The sequence below is a fragment of the Strix uralensis genome, chromosome 12, assembly GCF_047716275.1.
Source record: "Strix uralensis isolate ZFMK-TIS-50842 chromosome 12, bStrUra1, whole genome shotgun sequence".
NCBI classification, from domain to species: Eukaryota; Metazoa; Chordata; class Aves; order Strigiformes; family Strigidae; genus Strix; species Strix uralensis.
The window spans coordinates 3,126,041-3,139,604 of NC_133983.1; the positions used below are offsets into that span (position 1 = coordinate 3,126,041).

The 13,564-nt window shown below is 54.8% G+C and overlaps 1 protein-coding gene across 1 annotated transcript; it reads right to left on the reverse strand.

The window, feature by feature from the left end:
* Positions 1-633: 633 nt before the first annotated feature.
* GOT2 (glutamic-oxaloacetic transaminase 2) lies at positions 634-12,476 on the reverse strand. Its single transcript, XM_074881348.1, has 10 exons — positions 12,346-12,476; positions 7,172-7,328; positions 5,594-5,722; positions 5,174-5,233; positions 4,891-5,052; positions 4,595-4,699; positions 3,527-3,677; positions 3,102-3,267; positions 1,970-2,120; positions 634-1,480 (listed from the first exon to the last, which is right to left on the reverse strand). Exons 1-10 carry the CDS (start codon positions 12,474-12,476, stop codon positions 1,358-1,360), a joined length of 1,335 nt encoding a protein of 444 aa, XP_074737449.1. The 3' UTR covers positions 634-1,357.
* Between the last annotated feature and the right edge of the window lie 1,088 nt (positions 12,477-13,564).

Sequence of the window (13,564 nt, forward strand, 5' to 3'; positions counted from 1 at the left end):
CCCCCCTGGGGAGGCACCTTTGCCTGCTGCGAGGAGAAACTCCGCCAGCCTCCGGTGGCCGGGTACAGGGGCTTGTGGAACTTGCACTCTCCCAGCAACACCAACATTCAACCCCGAAGGCTTCATTTTCAGCTCTGAGACACCAAGTCCCACCCCGGGCAGCCTCAGCTTACACCCACCCGTGCTCTTGGGGCACACAGGTGGGACCCCTCTGCGTGGGATTCTCAGATTTAGGGTTTCACTGGCCATACAAGATCCCCTGTGCTGGCACGTCCCTGAGCGGGAATGTTTGGGGCATGGAAGGGACAGGATGAAGCTGTGTGATGACAAGAGGAAGTCCCCAGCTCGACACAGCCACACACCAGTTTATGTGGATTAAAAACCAGAGTCCAGTGACTCAGAGGACCTCACAGACTCTCAGTTTAGGACAGAATGTTTTTTGAGTCATCAGCTCTCAAGACTTTCCCTCCCATTTTCTAGTGTCACCAGAAATTCAGCTGAACAGAGGCAGATGAGAGGGACACCCCGCACCCCCATGTGAGCTTATGGCTTTGGGACACCCACAGAGACTCTGCTTCACAGGGAGGGCTGCTGGGGTTGGTACAGGAACGGGCAGAGGCAGAGACCAACAGAGCAGTTTTCAGAGGTTCTTATTGGGGGAGTGAGAAATGGTTTCACCTCAGGGCACAGGAGTGACGTCAGGAGAACGAGGCGACGTGGGCCCGCCCCACACACCAATGCCACTGTGAATTACACCTGAAAGGAGACTCCCAGATGGAAAGAGCAAAGCCAACAATGGAGCGGATTTTAGTAGCAAGAAGTCCTCTGAGCTGGTTGTTGGAGAGCAGCTTTGGTGCTGCCCAGTCCCAGGCCAGCGGGGTGGAGGACGGAGCCTGCTGGCAGCAGGGCCTGGCTGAGGAGGCATCAGGGGTGCACCTGAGCAGCCCTCCCACCCAGCCCACCCAGCTCCTCGCCCGCTGCCACTTAGGCCAGCGGCCAACAGCCTCAACAAAAGCCTTTTCATGAAGAAACGAGCGTGGGGAAGCCTTTGGTGCCTGCGCTGGTAGGATGGCAGCACGAAGCAGTCGCTCCCTCCAGCGCAGATGGGTGCTGGGGCGGATGGAGAAAGGATGGACAGCAGGGGAGAACGGCTGTGACGAGCAGGAGCCACCAATGACGTCCCCGCTCCACAACGCAGGGCAGTTTTGACTAGGCTTCTACAACAACTCATCTACAAGATACATTCAGCAGCGGCGTCAAGTGTTGTGGTTGGAAATATTCTGCTTGTTTCCTTTCCCTCCCCATCTTCAACCGGTGGGGAAGGGAAAGCCACCAGCTCCAGAGCACACCTTTGTCTTTACTTTGTGACTTGATGGATGGCATGAGCCAGGTAACCTACATTGCCTGACGTAACTCCCGCCACAGAGATTCGTCCGTCCTTTGTCATATAGATGGAGAACTCCTTGATCAGCCGCTCCACCTGGCGTGAAAGAGCAGAGTTCAAACCGCAGGCCAACCTCCACTCTTGTTAGCAGAGTGCAAATTTACCCAGCTTGCCAGAACTGAAAGCAAACTGGGTGCCAGCAGACACGGCATCCCGCTCCCTGTGGAGCCAGCAGTGCACCCTGTAAACCAAGAGATGCTGCTCGGCTCTCGGGTGACACACAAACACTGCAGATGTCCAGCCAGGAGTCACCTCACTTGAGCTGACCTTTAAGGTCACCCCAGAGCAGCACCAAGTGACTGCTTCCTTTGACAGATAAGCAGGCTAGGTCTGCTTTCAACCTCCACAAGCACAGCAGGGAACAGAGCAAGACCTGGGTCCCCATGATGCTCCAGTGCTGAGGGCTTGGAGGATGTTCCTCCTGGAGGAAGAACTGCTGATGAGGGCTCATTTTGGCACCTGCAGTCAAGCTCTTACTGACAAGGACTGTGAATGACACCTCGAGACCACAGGAACTGTGCTTACCTGCTCAGGCTTCAGCCCCGTGAAGCAGAACATGCCGATCTGGTCAGTGATGTGCTGCCAGTTGTGGGAGGATCCCTCTTTCTTGAGGTTGGACACCAGCTGATTCCGCATGCTGATGATCCGGTCAGCCATGCCCTTCACCTCCACGAGCCTGAGAAGCCAACCCAGGAACTGCTCAGAGCAGGGCTGGCACACACCAACGCTGCTCCCCGCCCTGCAACTACCAGGAAGCAACCCTCTCCACCTGGAAGGGCCTCATACCCCCAAAACACGGGGGATGCAGATGAGCAAAGACCAGAGTGCGTGAACCTGGAGCAGCTGGGGAGCTGCTTCTTTCTCCTGGTACCAGAAGGTGACTTATTTATTTATTCCATAGCTGTTGGACACTACTACAAGAGTATCAGCATCTCTCACTTCTGAAAGCTGTGGGTGAGTAGGAGGCCTCATGGCAGCACTGCCCAAACCCAGATAAAATAATATCTGCAGATAAACAAAGAGTGCAGGGGTACCTCCTAGCACAGGCAGACACCCCTGCTCCAGGGCAGCACAGCTAGGAGACGTCTCTGCTGGGCCCTGGATCAGGCACAAGCGCCAGCCTGCCAAAGGAACAGCTCCTGGCAAAGCCACAACACACAGCCAGGCTTTGTTCTGCCAGGCCAGCTGGCGGCAGGGACTTGACACCCAGGGGCTGGGAGAGCAGCACAGGCTGACGCCAGGAAGCAGGCTTAGGGCATAAGGGTTACATTCCTGGGTCTTATTCTCAGGGGGCTTACGCTTCCACTTCCCTCACGTGAGACATGCTACATGGCTACAATGCCTCAAGTCAGTCTTTTCCACTTCTTGGATAGGCAGCTCCTGCAGCCCTCAATCCTAGGGGGAGCTTTATCTCCTCCTTTACAGTGTTTTCTGCCTTGGTAACACAAGGGAAACCTGCTTGTGTCAGGCTGGACCGATACCAGCTGATGCCAGGACACGAGCAGGGATTTCTCCAGAGGAAAGGGGTGGCACATGGTTCTGACTGCAGCCCCGAAGCTAAGAGCTGCCCACAACAGCAGCAGGCAGTAAGCACAGCACAGGGCTGCCACAGAGACCTCGCATCTCGCCGTTGTGAGCATTAGGGGTTCCCTCTTACCACTCCTTCCGTAGGTCAGGGGTGTTGAGGATGATAGAGGCAATGCGGGCTCCGTTCAGGGGTGGGTTGGAGTACATGGGGCGGATGAGGATCTTCAGCTGTGACTCGACCCTCTTGGCTTCCTCTGCATCACTGCAGATCACCGTGAAGGCACCTGCACGCTCACCTGAAAGGGGGGCAATCAGGTCCCAGCCTCTGCCCTTGGATACCCAGGGCTGGGGCAGGACTTGTCCCAAATGCCACATCGCTTTAGCATAGCCCTGGTCCCTAGAAGGGTCTCCACCAGCTCCCAGCGGGTTCTCTCTTGTGCCCTGATCAGCACTGCAGGATCAACGCAGGCAGCAGAAAAAGACACAGGCTGCTAAACCCCAGAGTCCCTCCAAGAGCCTGGATGAAACCATTTCCACACCACCTGCCCTACTCACCGTACAGCCCCATGTTCTTGGCGTAGGACTGTGACAAGACGACGTTGATGCCCTGCTCGATGAAATGCCGCACAGCCCAGGCGTCCCGGTTGATGTCCCCGCTGGCAAAGCCCTGGTAGGCCATGTCAAAGTACACGAGGAGGTTTCGTTTCTGCCAGCAAAGAGGGGAGACTGTCACAGGAGCTGAACACCCCTCCAGGAATCAGGGCAGCAGGCTGAAAAAAGCCATTGCAGGCAGCGGCGTGCTCACCTGCAAACTGTGCTCCTCCAGAAGTAGAGCTGTTCCCCTTCATTTGCCACAGCCCAAAACCCACAGCTACCCACCACACATCAAAACAGCAGGTCAAGACCCTCCCAGCGCTTTTATGGGATGTGAGGTCTGGCCCAGAAGGGAGAATTACGTTCAGCAGTAATAAATTGTTCCATTCCAGTGTCTCCTGTATTATCAGTTTCCAGGAAAACCACCTGGGAACCCTCTGGGCAGGTGCCAGCCCTCGCAATGCCTCCAGGCAGATAACCCAGCCGCACTGCCCCTCGGTCAGGCGACCCGCAGCCATCTGCAGGCCCCAGAGCCCACCTTGGCATCTACCAGTTCTCAGGACGCTACTAAAGCCAGGCATCCCCAAGCCAAATTTCACTGGCTACAGCTTGGAGGAGCAGCAGGGAGGAAGAGGAGAAAGATGAAGGAAGTACCTGCACCTATCTGTTTCCAGCTGAAGCTGGTGAGGAGACACCAGACACGTGAAAGATCTTCCAGCATTTTTAATACACCAGCGCTGGGAGCCCCCCTCCAGCTATCACAGCTCACTCTTTCGACCCTTCTGTCTCATTTCAGGTCTCCCTACCCCAGCTTCCTGGGAAGGTGCCAGCAGAAAGTCTGATGGTCAGCTAGAAGCTTTATGGGTCCTTTTGTCTGGCTCCTGTCTTCAGTACAGGAACATGACACCCATCCTAGCTTCAGGGAAGGGAGTAACCTTTAGTGCAGTGAAGCCCAGATGCCACCCGTGAAAGCCCAGAGGTGTGATTTTTCCAGGAACAGCACAGTACCCCTGGGACACTACTGCTCACCTTCACCATAGCTGCCAATTCCTTCCATTGCTCCTGCCGGGGATCCACCCCGGTGGGGTTGTGAGCACAAGCATGCAAGAGGATGATGCTCTTCTCTGGAATTTTCTAAGGAAGATGTTACAGAGAATGAATTATTAATGACATCTGAGCACTCTCCTCAGCAGCTGAGATGAGACTCTTGCCCTAGAAAGCTTAGACGAACTCTGCAAGGCTTCTAGCCTTGATTAGGCTAAAGCAAGAAGATCACCCATCTCCCCACATCAACCCCCTGCTTCCAGGCATGAAAGGCAACTCACGGAAATGTCATCCATGGCTCCAGAGAAGTCAAGGCTGCACGTCTTGGGGTCATAGTAGCGGTAAGCCTGAAGCTGCAAGCCAGCGTCACGGAAAATGGGTGTGTGATTGCCCCAGGATGGTTTGGGTAGATACACATCACGGCTAGACTTGAAGAACCGTTGCTGATCAAGAGAAAGACAGAGTGTTCAAAGAGATTGACCAGATTCAAGCAGTTAGAAAACTCCGAAGAGTCAGCTGCAGTCAAAATACATCTTTTCCTTCCACCACCAGCCAGGGACTCACCAAAAAGTTGGCTCCAATTCGCAGAGATCCAGTCCCAGAAATACCCTGCACAGTCACGTACTGCAAGGACAGAAACAAGTAGATGAGTCTGAGCAGCCAGGGTATGATACAGGGAAAGCCCAGTCACTACGTCAGCACTGGCAGAAGCACAGCAAAACGGGGACACAGGGCTGGAGGGGACTGCATGGGTTTGTGACTTCAGTTGCAGGGAGCTGGGACCCCCCGCAAGATCAAATCTGCTCCTTGGGAAGGGCTGTTTCACCCCAGCCTTCAGAGGAAGCAGTTATCCTTCGGCCTGACAGGCCTGCACCTCAGAGGCATGAGTACCCCTGCCAGTTCTTCCACTTTTTCTGGGCACCCATGTACCAACCGTGCATCAGACAGCGCTGCCCACCCCCGGCTTCCCAGCCTGCTCCTTACCCGGCCGCTCTTGAAAGCCTCACTGTTTTCACCCAGAGCCAGTTCTGCGGATGCCCGGGTGAAATCCGCTAGCCCCGCAATGGGCAAGTACTCCTTGTCCATCTTCTTGGATGCTATCATGGCCTCCGCCTGGGAACGAGGACACACATTCAGCAAGGAAGGCATCCCCATGGAGAGGACAGTGGACAGCTCAAGGTCACTTCACATTCGCTCGCTCAAAAGGGGCAAAGGTTGGTTTACAGAAGCTTCCTTGCAGAGATCAGGGCTCCCTCCAAGCAAGGGGCAGCAGTAAACATTTCAGGTGAAACCCTGCTTTTACCACAGGGTACAGTGCCCAGCAGCCACCAGAGCCCTCAGTGGGTGCTACCATCGGTTGAGCAGAGCCAGGAAACCTGACACTAAAGAAGAACACCACTTCCACGCCGTTACAAGTCCACACTGCTGCACAAGGACACACGTTTCCTTGCCCAAGCAGGAATTGTCCTGCAGGAAGGCGAGACTTGACTTACTGAAAGGCAGAGATTGTCTCTACACAGGGAGACACCCCCAAACCAGGTAGCGTAGCAAGCCCTTTGTAGGGAATGTTACTGAACTAGATGGAGCAGGTTAAAAAAAAATAAAATCCAGTAACTCCGGCCAATTTTGAAAGCAGCCTGTGTGAAAGGTAGCTCACCCAACCCTGAAACATGGCTCCCCCCAGCTTTGCTAATCTCTACTTCTTTCAAGCAAATCCCGCATCAGAAACCGGTCTAAGTCCTTACCTAACACAGGATCAGAGAGTGGAAGCAAGAGCAGCAGACAAGGAGCCATGCTCAGGAAAAATGTAGTGATGGAGAGATCTGGAGTGCTCTGGGAACCCTACCTGTGCTCCCAGAGCAGTGAGACAGACCCTGGCAGCATTCATATACCACCAGGAAACTTTCTGTGACAGCACCCAGGCTCCCGGTTGTGACCCAGCTACAATACACGCTGACACAGGGAGAGCGAGGGCAAGGGATGGCTTTAAACCCCACACTGATGTACAGTGCATCCTCCCTACAGCAAAGGAGCCAGTCAATACATGTGTCAGCCGCCAGCCATTTAACAGCCTACTTCTATGCTTACAGCCCGGAAAGGCTCTGTAATCCCCTCAAGGGCAGTGTCTACATCCAGCTCCCTGGGCCGGAGTTTCAGACTGGCTTATGGAGAAACTGGTAACAATGGCTCAGCAGAATTTCTAAGACTAATCCATCAAGGGGACAATGTCAACTCTTTCCTCTCATGTGGGCTGGCCCAGGGAACATCAGCCTATTCAAGAAACACCTTGAAGTTCAGAGGACAGCGGGGTTGAAGGGCTCGTGGAAGTCAGCAATAAATTAAGATTTACCCAGATGGGAACAGGACACGTACTCCCTGTTTTATCCCCTACTACTCAACAGCTCTGTTGTGTCTCAAAAGCATTAGCACTGCTGTGGGAAACATCCAGCAACACTGTCCTGCTCTGTTAAGAGACAAAGCTTATTCTAAGGACCAAACCTTGCTTAGACACCTTCCCCCTCCCTGGCCCCAGCCCTGCCCAGCAGCCAGCACCAGCCTCACCTTGCGAACACAGTTCAGGACGAACGGCTTCCCATTGTCATCCCGGTACGCCCCCACACCCAGATTCATCTTCTTGGAGTTGGTGTCGCGCTTGAAAGCTTCTGTCACCCCCAGGATGGGGTCAGGGGGACCCATCTCCACATGGGACCACCATGAGCTGAAAGGGAAAAAAAAAAAGCAGCTAAGAATTGGGCTTCTGAAACGGGCAGGGACACGCACCAACATGGCCTGAGAGAAAACCTGAAGGAAATCTTGTCTTTAAACCGCTGGAAAAGGTACAAGTAGCGCTGAGAATTATTCAGGGGAAAAAAACCTCAAGTCCTTTACGCTCCATGATCTGGTACTTCATTTTACATTGCAGAATGGGCAAAGAGCCTCAGTTCACTGTGGCTGAAGATAACTGACTCCCTCCAAGCCATTAACATGTAGAAATGGCTCTGCTTGCCTTACTGTGCTGACACCAGAAAGGCCCCAGGAAACAGAAGTCTTAAACCCTTATGCTCTGGCCAAGTGCCATCTCTTCCCAGCCTACAGGTGGGATCGCGTAGGTTAGTCCCCTCCAGGGAACCTCAGCCAGACCCAGGCAATTGCACGGAGTACGAACACACAACCTCTTCCAAACTCCTGGAAGGGCTCTTGTGCATGAGAACTGATCTGCTTTTCCCGCAACACTGCCTGACCTAATGAAGATATTTCCCTTCCCTGCCCTACAAACTCTGCCTCACTTGAAGAGGGATGTTGTAGCCAAATGCCGTTTTCCTGGGAATTGCAGAGGGCAATTTCTTCCCAGTGTGACAAGCTTCAGCGTGAAGGCCCCTTCCCTTGCTGTCAAGCACGAAACCTCCCTGTGTCAGGAGGAGTTTTGTGCTCCGCTCCCCAGCAGCCGCTCTACAAACCACCTGCCTCTGCCCTGTTGGCAGGACATCCTGGAGACGGAGATGCTTTCTTAATGTCAAGGGCAGACCAGACCATGCTATAAAAAGTAACCCGTTATTCTCTCTTTGGCCATAACCCCTGCCCAGTCCCACGTCCAGGCTTTGCAGGCTTGTAGATAGTGCAAGAGAAGCGGTGTGGTGGTTTTTAACCTGCCTGGCAGAGGGCTACAGCTGTAACAGCCCCCTCCTGAAGACAGGATTGCTAAAGAAGACAACTCCACGCAGCTCTAAGCATCCTGACTCACAGCATCACACTGGCACTTACCCAGACCCCTGAGCTGGGTGGGGGACAAAGCATGCAGCACGAGTTAGATCGGGTTTATCTCCTCTGGGGCAGGATTCAGTCCTGATTGCTAAAGGAGAAGCTCCCACAGCTAATGCTGCCACATATCAGCTTTACAAAGCTTTACAGCCTAGGGAAGGCTGCCTCACGTGAAGATAACAGGCTTTCGCAACACAGGAACACTGTCCCTGGGGCTGGATCCTGCCCCAGACCACGCAGGCAGCCTGGAGCCACCCCCAGGAGAGCCAGACCTCCTGCTGAGTGTGTGGGGACAGACACAGCACATCTGAAGGCAGCAGGACCAGGGTTAAGGAAGGTCTAACACTTTCCTCTCCACTCTGTCCCTGCTTTGGGTCTATTTAGACCCAGTTTACTCACTCCATAAACATACTTTGCGCTAGCATATGTATATAGATTGCATCTCATGGAGCCCCAAACATCATTTGTCCTCCTGACTTAACTGCTCTTCCCATCAGTATAGTACTTCCAAATAAAAAAAAAATTCCATTTCTCCTCTTGACAGACTCCATAGAAAAAAGGGCAGCCAACAACTACAAGGCAGAGCCACCTCAGGTAGTTTAAAAATGGAAGATGTGCTTAGCATTTTCTAGACCACTAACAAGTCTTAATTACCTCTCCGGTTAAGTACAGGATCAACTTAGAAAGGAGGATGAGTCAGTCATGCCAGCAACACACACCCTCCAGAGAGGGCCACAGGCTGCAGCCCTGCAGAGCCAACCTGAGCAGGACACGCCGAGGGGGCTGTCGGGGCAAAACCCTACTGCAGGTTCAGACACCACGCAACGCTGCTTTGGAAGAGCCCTCCCGGCACCTTCCTGGCAACGGAGGGGCAGGGGAAGAGAGAAACACACTCTGCACAGGGGTGCATCCCTCTGCAGTTTACCTGGTCTAGGATTATTTTGGTATCGAGGGCTGCAGGAGCCCAGTCACCTGTTTTAAAGAGCTGCTGCTTCTGAGATGGTGACAGCACCTTCTTTCTGCCAGGCTTATCACTAAGCAGCTTACAGTTTTGGGTATTTAGGTCCCGATCCTGCAAACACTTAAGCAGGTCACTGGGCTCTAACATACTACTGCTGCAATTAACGCTGATCCTGAGGGCATTTAACTAAGCTGCAGCACTCCGGAGAGTTAAGTACTTTCATTCTGAGCTGGTCTTCCTATCGGCTTAAGGCAGCGAAGGGACTGATTTTAGGACAGATTTTCTGGTTCTCAGCTTGAAGGTTTTGAGTTGAAGGCCAAAGAAAGACTCCTCCGCCATTTCCCAGGACGTGAGCTTGCAGGGAGACAGAAGAAAAAAGTCCAGGCTGAGTTGTCCAAACACATCAGGATGCCCAAGAGATCACATAGGCAAAGCTTTCTAGACAGGGGTTTGGGAAGAAGAGATCTACTGGGGATCCGAGGCCACAAGTCCTAACACACCGCTACTCTATGTTAATGTTGTCTCTGCACTGCGTTATATTTTATTCTGAGCAATTAAAAGAGCATTGGTCTTGAATAAAGGTCAAAGTTATAAACTGCACATCCTCTCTGCCAGGCTGGAGATATTTCAGTGTGGAAAACTAAACAAAGGTAAGTTTAAGCTGGGGTTGAACTACCTGAGGGATACCTGATGTAAGCCAAAGAAAACATGTTTTCCAGCTACGGGACTTGAACAGAGGTGGCCTGAGTTAGAGTTTAGATGCTGAGCAGACCTGGTGTTCAAATAATCTCTGTACTCTTCAGCCAGGCTGGTCTTCTGAGCCAGTTAAACGCAAGAGCAGTGTGACAGATGGGACAGAGAACGAGGGCAGAAAAATGCACCAGGAACTGTGTAAAGCAGCAACACCCTTTAAAAACGTATGTGGAACTCATGGCCCAAGCTGCAGAGACCTAAGAGCGTGCTTATGGACTCAAGCCAAGCCCAGAAAGCAAGATTTCCTCTTGGTAGGCAAGCGTTTACAAGTCCAGTGAAGGTTTCCATTGTGAAGAGGCCAATCCATGTTCTCTGAGGTACAGCCACGTAAGATAGTGGATTTCAAAACCTCTGCCAAAGCCCCTGCAGCGGTTCTACAAGCGAGAGCAGAGCAGAGGGGCCAAAGGTGACGCTGTCCGGATACCACAGCTAAAGCAAATATTTACACAAGAACAATGCCAACAGGCTGCTCTGGCTACTACTGTCCTTTCAAGCCTAAAATTTCATTGCCCCAGTCAGCTGCAGCAAGCTTCCCACCAAGCAAAGCATTTAAAATAGCTGTCTCCTTATGCATCAGAGCAGCAGACTGAGTTATCACCTTAATTAGCATTTGTGTGGTAAGGGAGCCATTTTAACCATTTCATATCTCTTCACCTCCGTCCTGATCTCACAAAGACCATTCTCAGCACAGAGCAATGGTAACTGCTCCGAGCACCAGGTGAAGTTGCTGAAGATAAGGAAACAAAAACTGCTAATCACTGTTTGGCATCCCCTGCAAGGGGATAAAGAGCCACTCTTTGGGCACAACAGGGGCTGGGCACAAAGGCTCTTTACAAAAGGGACTACCTGCATCTCTTTTAGGTGACCTCAATTCAATTTGGTAATTTATAGTTTGCTGTATAACATAAGAAAAGCAAAGCTATTGCCAGTGGGCTTGCAGACCTTTCAGAGGCTCACTACAGTCCAAGTGCAGAAAGCACAAGTTCTAGATAGCTGTTCCCCAGTACCTGCTGAGAAGAGCCAGCAGGCTACCTCAGAAGCAGAGGCTGAGAGCATTCCTCTCACAGGGCAGCAAGGGGCCATGTTGGACAGAACAGGGTTAATTAATATCTAATAGCCTCCTCTATCTGCTGGAATGGGGAAATAAAACCCCACTGTTTTCCTGCTCTAAGGACTGGGAACTGTTCCTTAAAGCTTCCTGAGCCAGTATGGGCCAGGAGTCAACAGGCTCTGGGGAGCAGCAAGGCCTTGCCTGGATCCCTCAGCACGCTCTGCTCCTTGGCCAGCTGGTCATGGTGGTGTTCCCAGCCAGTGCCCGATGTCTCTCGGGTCAGCTGTACTTCGTGGAGCTGTTCTGGGGCTCCAGTTGCACCCTGCATCCTTCCACCCATCCCTCTGCTGGCTTCAGCGACAGCGGAGTCCAGAGCTGCCAGTGCAGAAGTGATTCCCCAGAAACACCCTCGCTCCCACCCATCCCGCTCACGCCAGGTTTTGCACACCTGAAGGCAGCGCTGCACACCGGCAGCACCACCCCAGCCCCATTTCACGGTGCAGGGCTCCCTTCAGCCCCACTACACGGTGCACGCCAGGCAGCAGCACCCCAGCCCCATTTCGCAGTGCGTGGGGTCCCCTTGGCTGCATCGCTCCACGGGCCCCGGCAGCAGCGCCCCTGCCCCGTTTCACAGCACGTGGGGCCCTTCATGCCCTGTTGCACAGCGCAGCCCTCAGCAGCACCCCGGCCCGTTTCTCGGTGCAGAGGGTCCCCCTGGCCCCACTGCACCCCTCCAGCAGCACCCCGACCCCATTTCTCGGTGCAGAAGGTCCCCCCGACCCCACTGCACCCCTCCAACAGCACCCCGGCCCCATTACTCGGGGCAGAGGGTCCCCCCGGCCCCATTACTCGGGGCACCCCGGTTCCCCGGCCCGGTGCACACACACACGCGCCCTCCACGGCGGCTCCTCAAGGACAGGCCGGGGGTGCCGGGCCCGGCCGCAACCAATCAGATCGCGAGGAAGCGCCGCGCGCCCCCCGCCTCGCCGCGCGCCCCAGCCAATCCGCGCGCCGTCCCCCCGGCAACCCCCTTCCCCACCGCGACGTCACCGGCGGCGCCTCCAGGCTCCGCGGAGGGACACGCTTCTGCACGGCCCCCCCCTCCCCTCCCGCCTCACAGCTGCGCCCGGGCCCGGCGGCGGGAAGGCCCTTCCGCCGGCACCGGCGGGCGGTACGGGCGGTCCCGGGGGCTGAGCCGCCTCTCAGCCTCACCTGGCGCGGGCGGCGAGGCGCGGGGCGGTGAGGAGCCGGCGGGTGTGCAGCAGAGCCATGGCGGCGGCGAGCGGGCTGGCGAGCGGACACCTCACGCAGCGGCCGCCGGGCTCGCGCCCCGCCCCGCGCATGCGCCGGGCCGCCGCGACACCCGCCCCCTGGCGGCCGGGAGGGCTCGCTGCAGCCGCGCCGCCCCCCCCAGCTCCTGCGCTGGGCTGGGCTGGGCTGGGTGGGATACGGGGGGCTCGACTGGGACGCACTGGACTGTACTGGGCCGTGCTGGGACGCAGAGAACTGTACTGCACCACACTAGGCTGTACAGCGCTGTGCCTCCCTGTATAGGGCTCTACAGCACCGCATGGGGCCATACAGGTCTGTATGGGGTGGTGTTGGGCCACACTGGGCTGTACTGGGCTATACAGGACTGTAATGGGGACTGTACAGCACCGTATGGGGCCATATAGGTCTGTACGGGGTGGTGTTGGGCCACACTGGGCTATACAGGACTGTAATGGACCATACTGGGCTGTACAGGGTCATACTGGGCTGTGCAGGACTGTATTGGGCCATACTGGGTTGTATGTGGCTGTACAAGACTGCACTGTTCCATACTGGGCTGTACTGAGCCATATAGGGCTGTACTATAGAGGGCTGTACATATAGGGCTTAGACGATCGCACGCTTTGCTGGGTTAAAAAACTGGCTGGATGGCCGGGCCCAAAGAGTTGTGGTGAACGGAGTTAAATCCAGTTGGAGGCCAGTCACAAGTGGTGTCCCCCAGGGCTCGGTTTTGGGGCCACTCCTGTTTAACATCTTTATTGATGATCTGGATGAGGGGATCGAGTGCACCCTCAGTCACTTTGCAGATGACACCAAGTTGGGTGGGAGTGTTGATCTGCTCGAGGGTAGGGAGGCTCTGCAGAGAGACCTGGACAGGCTGGAGCGATGGGCTGAGGCCAACTGGAGGAGTTTCACTAAGGCCAAATGCCGGGTGCTGCCCTTGGGCCACAACAACCCCCAGCAGCGCTACAGGCTTGGGGAGGAGTGGCTGGAGAGCTGCCAGTCAGAGAGGGACCTGGGGGGGGTGATTGACAGCCGGCTGAACAGGAGCCAGCAGTGTGCCCAGGTGGCCAAGAAGGCCAGTGGCATCCTGGCCTGTATCAGAAATAGCGTGGCCAGCAGGGACAGGGAAGTGATCTTACCCCTGTACTCGGCACTG